The sequence below is a fragment of the Pinus tabuliformis genome, chromosome 4_2 (genome assembly GCF_031772625.1).
Source record: "Pinus tabuliformis cultivar Carrire ecotype Pingquan chromosome 4_2, CPIR1, whole genome shotgun sequence".
In the NCBI taxonomy this organism is placed as follows: Eukaryota; Viridiplantae; Streptophyta; class Pinopsida; order Pinales; family Pinaceae; genus Pinus; species Pinus tabuliformis.
In genome coordinates this window covers 882,712,241-882,722,082 of record NC_142304.1, presented here as the reverse complement: position 1 = coordinate 882,722,082, position 9,842 = coordinate 882,712,241, and the positions used below count along the sequence as shown (strand labels likewise).

Here is a 9,842-nt window from a genome sequence, read left to right as displayed (position 1 = left end):
AGTTTCATTTTTTTTAATTACACAATGCACTGCTGTGCAGTTCCTTTCATTTTTCTGCTGCCATACACATTCTCATTCATCCATGTGCATTAAAAATCTGCTGTCCCTGTTTTTCTTTATGCATTTCTTTGCATGCTGCATTGCATATGAAGAAAAACATTACATTTTTTTACTGTTGTGTGAGAAATTTCATTGCATTCTCAGCCACTGGGCATTTACGTTCTGCTGCGTTTTGCCTTCTTCTCATTTTCTTCTCACTGCTTTGCATTTTCATTCCCAATACAAAACATTTCATCTGCTGTGCATTACACTCAATCTGCTGTGAGTGTGTTCTATCATATTACATAGAAGGAAACTACCTTCCATTGCTATGCATTTCAATGCATGTGCACCACAAAAAAAATTTCAAACTGCTGTTCATGTTCTATCTTCCCACTGCTGTGAGGGTCTCCATGCTTTGCATTTTTCTCTTATCTCGCTGCTGCTCTTTACATTTCAGCGCTGCCATCTTTTCTTCTTTATGCATTTCTGTGCATATTGCATAAACACAAAGCAAAAACATTGCTGATTTCATCACTGATGCATATTACCTTTTAGAGGGATTAACAACGATTTCATTTGCAACTGCTGCGCTGCAATACATCCTCCATCAACAAATGACTGTTAATACAGTCCAGCAACAAAAATTACAAGCTCCCCTTTAATGTATACTTGTCTTCTTTTGGCAAGTTTTCTCAAAACAAACTTAGATCAGCTGCGTTGCTTAAGGGGCTTTCACACTGTATTTCTTTTCTTCTCCATACTTGTGTAACTTTCTTCTTTTGCATGGGTCTAGCTTGTGTAAGATCCCATGTCAAGTTACAATCTCGTGTCATATGCCCAATGTTATGACACTTGAAACATTCAACATTCTTCATGAATAAAGATTCATGATTTCTTCTTGTGAAATTATTTCTTGGAGATTGTCGGAGACCACAACATCTATCTCCATGAAATGCTCTACAGTCTTTTGCCATATGACCAAAGTTTGAGCAAGCATAACAATAACCATAAAATGAACTTTGGTACCTGGGAGATGGAGGTTTTCTTGATGCACTTCCGAAGCCTTGCTGCCTTGAGATCCTTTGATGATCACCATTACCTCTTGCCTTTTTGACATCAGCTACATTTCTTCTTGGAGCTGGTTTTCTTCTTGGAGCAGGATCTCTTTTATTGCAGCCTTCATTTTTCTCCTTGCCTTTGCTGGAACTAGGAGCATTACTATCTCTTTCTGGCTTCTTCACATCTTCTTTGCTTAAAGCATCCTCATCCTTGTTTGAGGGTTCAGCTACATACCCAAGTCCTGATTTATCAAATGGAGATCTGTGATAGCTGAGCATATCATCCAAGGCTTGAGAACTCTTCATGATTTTGTTCATCCCTTCAACCTTCTTCCTGAGGAGGACAATCTCTTCTTCCAACTTTTCACACTCATTATTTTTCTTTGCTAGTTGTCCCTCAGTTTCTTCCTTGCTACGAGTAGCTTCAGTTGCTACTATTTTGAAGGAGATAAAGTCTGTCTTCATTTTGGAGATTTCTGCTTGACTGCTCTCCATTTTCTTCTCTGCTCCTTGTGCCTGCTTCTTGGCTTCTTGTAGTTCGGACTTAAGGGAGGAGACCTCTACCTTGTACTGTCCAATCTCTTCTACAAGCTTGTTCACTCTCTTGTGCCTTTGTTCAAGTTGACTTGTCAAGGCATCTGCCTGCTTCTTTGCTTCATTCAGCTGATTTGTCATAGACATGACTTCTTCATGATGTTTCCTCTTGCATTGATCAAGCTCCTTCTTGAGCTTGGCTAGCTCTTCATCCCTTTCTCTTACTTGAAGCTTGATGAGGTCAAGCTTTTCATTCTCAGCTTCTATGATGGGTTCTTCTTGACTCATTGTCATGGTCAGTGCTCCCTTTGCATGAAGGTCATGCAGTCTGTCCCATATATCCTTTGCTGATGTATATTTTCCTAGATTCCTCTTCACAGAATCAGGGAGTCCATCCAAAATTAGTTTTACTGCTTGTGCATCATACTCCATGGATTCTTCATCCATCTTGCTGTCATCAATCACTGACTCCCAGACTTCAATCCCCTCAGACATTAGGAAAGCCCTCATCATTATTTCCCATACATCAAAGTTTCCATCAAACTTTGGGGTTTGAAATAGAATGTATTCTAATGGATTGCCTTCTAGTTTAGTAGAGGAGGGAGACACATTTTTAGCAGGCTTGGAGGCTTTCTTCTTTGACTTTGCCATTCTTATCTAGGCTTCAAATACTTGACTGTGTTTTTTAAATCACTGACTGTCTTTAATAATAACTCAGAAACTTGGGAAATACCTGAATCCCTTTGGCTGAAACTTCACACTGCTGGAGAAGCTTTCTCTGCTGCAACCACACCTTCCTTCAGCTTCTTTGAGTCTTCAAAGAGCATGAACCTGCTCTGTCACCATCAAAGAGCCTGGACTAGCTCTGATACCACTGTTGGGTATTTTTTTTTTTTTAAATGGGGAAAATACCAAAAACCAAATATTCAAACACACAGAGGCAATGCTCTGTTTCCTTTGTTCCAGGATCTTTGCACAGGGAACCTCTTAAAACAAAATGACTCATAACAGAGTATTACACAGCCAAAGAAAATATTTCTATTGATTAAAATACAAAGCCTGATACAAACTTCATCCTCTTTCACTCAGAGGGATTTTCAAAATAAAATACTCTGCCTCTTTTACAAAATGATTTTTACACCGCTGTGTAAAATCTTCATTCACTGCTGTAAAAACAACTTACTGCTGTAATAAAAGGTTACATAAGTTTACTGCTGTAAACAAAATTCACACAGACTTACAAAAAAAACTTCACCATTTTCTTTATGCACTGCTTGTGCAAAAACCACACATGGTTTTCTTACTACACCAAAATTACATCGACTGGTTCTCTTTTTACACACTGTTGTGTGTTCAATACATCGCACTGCTGTGCCTCACTCTTCAATTTCATTACATCGCACTGCTGTGCATTACCATACCTCTTCTACCTTACGATGCACACACAAGAAAACATTACATATATATTCATGGCAATAAAACAAAAGGACTTACATACGTTTCCACTTGCCATGCTTCCGTAAAAATAAAAAAACAATAAAATTAAATGTTTTTATCAGCCTTTACTTGTGCCCATACTCCCGCTGAAACAAAATTAAAAACTTCACCAAAACTTACCAACCCACAGTAAATTGCATTTACTGTTTTACTGACATTTACTGGCGGTAAAGGAACTTTTACTTCACGTCAAATTTATTTGCTGCAGACTTGTACTTTAACCATTGACTTTATTTGCATCGCATCGCAACTTTACTCATGTCAAAGATGCCGACCCTATGACATTGCCGATAGCGATGTGCCGATGCGATATCGGCGATCGCTCATCGGCGATGTTTTACATTGCTGCCACTACCTGCCTCCGATGCTCCAACCTGCCGATATGCCGATTTGCCGATATGCGATATCGGCGATCGCTCGTCGGAAGCACAAAAGCTTCTTTATGATTTCTTCACTTCGACTTTGCCGATGCGATATCGGCGATCGCTTATCGCAAACACAAAGGCTCCTTTATAATTCCTTCACTTCATTTTGCCGATGCGATATCGGCCCTTCACTTTGACTTTGCTGATGCGATATCGGCGATCGTTCGTCGGCAACATTTTATATCGCTGCCACTGCCTGCCTCCTATGCTTCAACCTGCCGATATGCCGACTTGCCGATATGCGATATCGGCGATCGCTGTTGAAATTATATTTTCAACACGTTTGAGGTAATCGATGCGTATTAATAGAAGCCGCATATACAATAGAAGTCGCATAATAGATAATGATAATGTCGCATTCTCCTATTGGTAATTGGTATCTGGTCATCACAATGGATTCCTGCGCATATGAGATCCAGCCTTTCTATATGCCCGACATATAATGCTTGCAGACTCTTGTTTTTGCTATATGGTCAATATTTTTGGATATTCCTATCTCCTACAGCTCTTCTGTATAGCTGGATAGTCTAATATTTTTGTTTTGTATTTAAATGTCTTCCAAATGAAGCTGGAACTCTCTCCTTATCCCCTCTGGAACGAGTACATAATCCGAGGAATATGATCCTCCAGTTTTTGTACATATCAGTTCTGTATTATCATCTATATAATATAAGTCAGTTCTGTATTATCATCTATATAATATAATCCTTATAGTGCTTTTTATAATAGAAGCCACATAATAATAGAAGGCTTTACTTTTTGACATTGATATCTCAGTCAGTTGTGTGTCCATGGGATATCATCAAAATATGCCTTCTGCAGGAAGGCAATGCTAGAAATGTTTGAGGGCGATGACGTTGTAATAGATTCTGATAACGGTGCGTGCAAGGTAGCTCCTGATCATGAGTTGGAGCTAGATTTTAAAAAGGGTGAATTTGTCCAATATGAAGAGTAATTGCCTTTGCATGCCCTCGAGATGATGGACGGAATCATTTGTTCCTGGAGCTTATTCATTTGTTTCTCCATAACAGGAATCGTTACCCAGCATCTCCACCGGTTTCATCAACAAACAACAACAACTCTGGTGACAAATTCACGAAATATGCAAAGTTGTACGGGCGTTGGGAGCAGGCCTGGAATTTCAAATTTTTTTGTCTGCGAAATTAAAATTTGATGACATTTTTGTATTTTTTTATCCTTAGTTTTAAGTTTTAACTAAATATGTGAGGGTCACTGAAAACTCTATTTTAATACACAATAAGTCATCAAATGGAGGCTGATAATCACTGTTGTTTATAATGATTCTAATTAGATTGAAATTGCAAATGTGTAATCTATCAAATTTATAACTCAAATTTATAGTAAAGCCATTTAAACAATAAAATCTTTGAAAAAAACTTACAATTCATAGACAATAAATAAATTATCTAGTAAAATTATAAATAAAATAAATCTTAGACCTATAACTGCAACCAAACCTGAGATCTGCATAACCTGAGATCTGCATAGTGACCATGGCAGGAGAAAGAGGTAATGAATCTCAACTTACTTAAGAAACCTCTTCCCCCATTCTAGTTTAAAAAATCAAAATCTTCGGGCCCATGCCCTGCAACCGATCTAATAAACAAGAAATCAGGCGGTAGGTGTTTGATCTCCGTGTTCTGTGTGACCGGACAAGATTCTAACATTGATACTTGAATATATCTCTATATCGCAGACCGTCTTTCATTCCAAGAATCCTCTAATAGGGTTTAACTGTATGCCTTATCTTAGTGTGGCATAATCATGGTTTTGGAAAATTCTAATTGCTTGTGATTTCCACATCTCCTGGATGAATGCAGGAACCGAGGTCAGTTGCTTCTTTGCACCGAATAACGTATTTTAGTTTAATTTCATTATAAATTTTGGAATATTTCAAAAAACATTAATGCATATAAATTAATTCAACAGTTTTTTTTTCAAATAACATTCTTATACACAAAAAAATCTATATAAATTAATGTATCAGTTTCAACGCATATTTATGACTATTAAATCATATTATATTTATTGGAATGGGTGGTTTAATTAATAGATAAAATGGTTTTTTTTTTCTAAATATTTTTTTAATTTTGTTCAAATTTTAAAGATATTTTTTAAAATTATAAGTGGCATTTTTTAAATATTTTTTTTAATTAGATTTTTAAAAATTGAGTGAATCAGTTGAAACTTACCACAAAGTCCTAACTGAGTAATTCAATTTCGACTAAAATTTCATAAGCTTAGAAAAAGTTTCACGAAAAAGTACTAATCTCACCACAAAGTCCTAACTGAGTAATTCAATTTCCACTAAAATTTCATACCCTTAGAAAAAGTTAATTTGGACTCAAGTTTCAGTACCCTGAATTTTTCTTTTCATGGTGGGAGTCTGGACTCTGTTGGAATGTTCAGCGTTATTTTCAAAAGCAATCAAAATTTTATAGTTTTAATATTAAAAGTTATTTTTATTTTGAAATATTTTTAAAATGTGATATAAACCAGCCCAATCAAACAATTGATAAAATTCCAAAAATAATTAAGATCAAATCAAATTCAAATTCTAAAAATATTCCGAAATCAAATCAAAACAAAACAAGAGTTAAAACTTTAATTAAATTTATTGAAACTTCCCAAATGATGTTTAAAACCTAACTTATTAAGAATTAGAGGAAACCCATCTGATTCAAAATAAGAAGTTTGAATTATACTTTCACCAAAATGCCGTAGGCCTGTTTAACACACCAATATAGTGCACGAAAAATCAATTTCACAGCGCAGTACTCACTGTTGAAACTTGGAGCGCTTTCAAGAAGAACTGAACAAAACAATTTGACAGCGTACTACTCATGGGTCCGTGGGGAAACTGAACAGTGCTCTCTGGTTAAAAAGTTACGATATTACCGATACTCCCGGTGGTGACGTGGTCCCATACTCTTATTACGGATATTATAAATTTTTACGTTTTCTTTATGAAACTAGACGTCAAAATGACGGGTTGGAAAAATATAATTGACGTGGAAGATTTTCTCCCTGCGGTTAAATAAGTTCTTAAATAAAAAATACGTCCTGTGGGACGTCAAATCCCAGACCTGCTCAGCAGGGACCAGCGGGAGGACCAGGGCTCAGCAATGCGCACCAGACACGTGCAAACCAAAAACTAAGAAATACCAACACTAGAAATCAAAGTCCCTGAAATAGCTGCGTACAGGGTGTATATGCAAGAGCATGTCCTCATTTGCAACTTTATGAAGGCTCTCTACTGGTGGATACAACAAACATGGCGCCTAGCAAAAGAAAGCATCAACCTGCGGCGATCCAAACTCTAAATTTATTCGTGCAACAATACTCTAAATTTACGGAATTCATCTTTGCAATAATAATAGCAAGGAAATCAAAAATATAAAAGCCATTCAGGGCACATAAATTCAAAACAAAATCAAAGTATCAAAACCTGGGATCCAAACTGAGGCCATTTATTCGTGCAATAATACTCTAAATTTAGCGAATTCATTTGTGCAATAATAATAGCAAGGAAATTAAGATATTCAGGGCACATTAATTAAAAAAAATCAAAATATTAAAACCAGATAAGACATGTGAATTTTCTTTTAATAAAACAACATGTTCTACTTGCAAAAACAATTTTTAAGAAAAAAACAAAAAGTTCCAAACCAAATTGCATTTTCGTCAGTCCCCACCTTCACCTTCTAAATTACTATAGTAAAACATATACAAGCATGCCACACAGTTGGACCCATTCATTCGTGCAATAATCCTCTAAACTGAGGCAATTCATTCGTGCAATAATACTCTAAACTCGGCGCATTCATTCGTGCAATACAAGGAAATCAAAAATGAAAAAGCCATCCAGTGTACATAGATTCAAAAAAATTCAAAATGTTAAAACCAGTGCACATAGATTCAAAAAAATTCAAAACGTTAAAACCATGCAATTGGAGCCCATTTCACTACACAGTTGACAGAATAGTTGCAATATTTATTAGAAATTGGACAAGCCCAATACTACTGAAGGAGTTGCTCCGAGATCTTTACAAAATTATTCAACCAGAACAAACCATTGGCCTTAAAGTTTCAAAGCCGGTCCAGTATTAGAAATTGACGAATCCAAACAAGAAAAAGTATACCACTAATAGTTTCGACTACAATAAAAGCAAACACCAATTCCCTAGAATCATTCAAAGGCCCACTGATTTTCACGCCTGACCTCCTCCTCCTCTTCAGGAGTAAAATCATTCCTTATGTTGAAAGTTCTACGTATTTCTTCTGGCGTTTTCCCTTTTATCATGTCGGCAACAGTCTGACATGCAAGATCTAGCAGATTTTTTATGTTTAGGTAATTAGCAGCCTGCAAAAACCCGGAAAGCTTAATAAGTCAAAATTTCTGTAAAATATACAAATGTATTTTTTTTTCAGAAGATATATTATATTGAGGGAATATATACAAAATGGACATGATAGATCTGAAAATATCGATGGATGATCATCTGAAAAGAGAGACAGACATAGAAGATCTGTTGAAACTGATAGATTTGCAGCATGGATCGCGTGTGAAAAAACTGATAGTCAAAATATATAGCATCTGAGGATGAAGAGAGAGAATCAAATTTGCAGCATGGATCGCGTGTGAAAAAACTGATAGTCAAAATATATAGCATCTGAGGATGAAGAGAGAGAATCAAAAGGGCTGCGAGCATTACTAAAGAAAGCGACGAAGATATTGCAGAACAATTACATGGAATGAGACTACACAGAGATTTCTAGCATTGAAGGATCTCAGAAATTAAAAAAACAATTAGTTGATGGAACATTGATTTACTGGAGAAGCCATCGGTAACTGTACTCAGAGGTTCCAAACAATTTGGTTGGGGTAATTCAGGTAGATTAGACCCCTCAAAACAACAAATAAGAAAAGCGATAGTTTGGTTCAAAGAATACCAAATAAGAGTTTCTGACAGAATACCAGGATAAGGTCGAATAAAGTCGCCTGATCGACTTTTACGAATTCTTCATCCCAAGTCTTGATTTCGTCCGCCGATTTCTCATGTGCGGGGTTCTGAGCATCGACATGGTACTTGCAGTATTGGATGACCTTCGAGAGTATCGCACTAGAAACGTTTGGCAGCGGAATAGCATTGGCGGTGCCAGTGTCCTCGATCATGTACTTGATGGTCTGAGATTCAAATGCCACAGCCTCAGTGACATCAAACAATTCGCCATCTGAGCTCTTCAAACTCACCTTGCTTTCCGAGGCCATGGCTCCCCAACTAAAAAGTTGATCCGAATCGAATAAAAGATGATCTGAATAAAAAGAAAGGACTGAATTTCTGTGTATAAGCGAAGAGAACTCCAGAAAGTATGAACGAACTTTTGCTCGATCAATATGAGATGAGCGATATGTGGTAAGGGCAATATATTTATAGCCTGATTGATTACCCAAATAACCATGCCATGTGCCATTCGCTGCCTTTTTTAAATATTTTTTCTTAACTCTAGTTAACATAACCCAAATCTGGAGCTTTTAGGGTTTTCTTATTTTATTGTTTTATACCCGCTAATTGTTTTCGATTCATGCTCCACCTATTTTATTTTAGTGTATTAGTGGGCCAAATTGCATCTGAAATTACTCTTTGCTAAAAATAGCTAGTACGTCCTGGTTAGCTTAAATGTAGTTAATAAAACAAAAGAATTAACAAAGACAAAAAATCATCATAAAAATAAAACAAATAATAAAATATTATACTATTGAATGTCATCACCAAAAAATAAGAAATATGATTAACTAATATTATTTATTGAGCCGAGGGGTGTGTAAGTTTATCCGCCATTTGATCTCTTTAAAATAAAAATAAAAATAAAAATTATATTGTAAACAGAAAAATAATGTTGGCTATAATAAGAAAAATAAGTAAAAATGAGTGTTGTTGGAATGCTCTAAATGAGTGCCTTCGAAAAATGAAGATACTGAGAAATCTGTACTGAGAAATCTGTACCAGAAAATCAATGCAGAGAAGAGATTCCAATCGTTCCCTCTGTATGGAAGAGACTTCCTAACGAGATATTAGAGAGATTGAGAACAATGTGTCACAGGTGGAACATATTATCATTGAGCAAGAGGTTTACCATACTTCATTCTATTCTCTAAGCCCTAAGCTTCAAGAAATGTGTTCTTGTTTGATGTATTCACTTGACTTCAGTCCATTGCATAGTTTGTTCCCCTGTTTTTATCTTATATATCAATATATTAAAT

The 9,842-nt window shown here is 36.0% G+C and overlaps 1 protein-coding gene across 1 annotated transcript; it reads right to left on the bottom strand.

Annotated features, from left to right (window-relative positions):
• Positions 1–7,756: 7,756 nt before the first annotated feature.
• Positions 7,757–8,849, bottom strand: LOC149172516 (SKP1-like protein 1B). Its single transcript, XM_089427735.1, has 2 exons — positions 8,556–8,849; positions 7,757–7,940 (listed from the first exon to the last, which is right to left on the bottom strand). The coding sequence occupies exons 1-2, from the start codon at positions 8,847–8,849 to the stop codon at positions 7,767–7,769; spliced, it is 468 nt and encodes a 155-aa protein (XP_089283861.1). The 3' UTR covers positions 7,757–7,766.
• Between the last annotated feature and the right edge of the window lie 993 nt (positions 8,850–9,842).

Coding starts and splice junctions, on each gene's coding strand:
- LOC149172516 (XM_089427735.1), bottom strand. CDS start 8,849: ATGGCCTCGGAAAGCAAGGTGAGTTTGAAGAGCTCAGATGGCGAATTG. Junction 7,941..8,555: donor CTTTATTCGACCTTATCCTG/GTATTCTGTCAG, acceptor GGGTTTTTGCAG/GCTGCTAATTACCTAAACAT.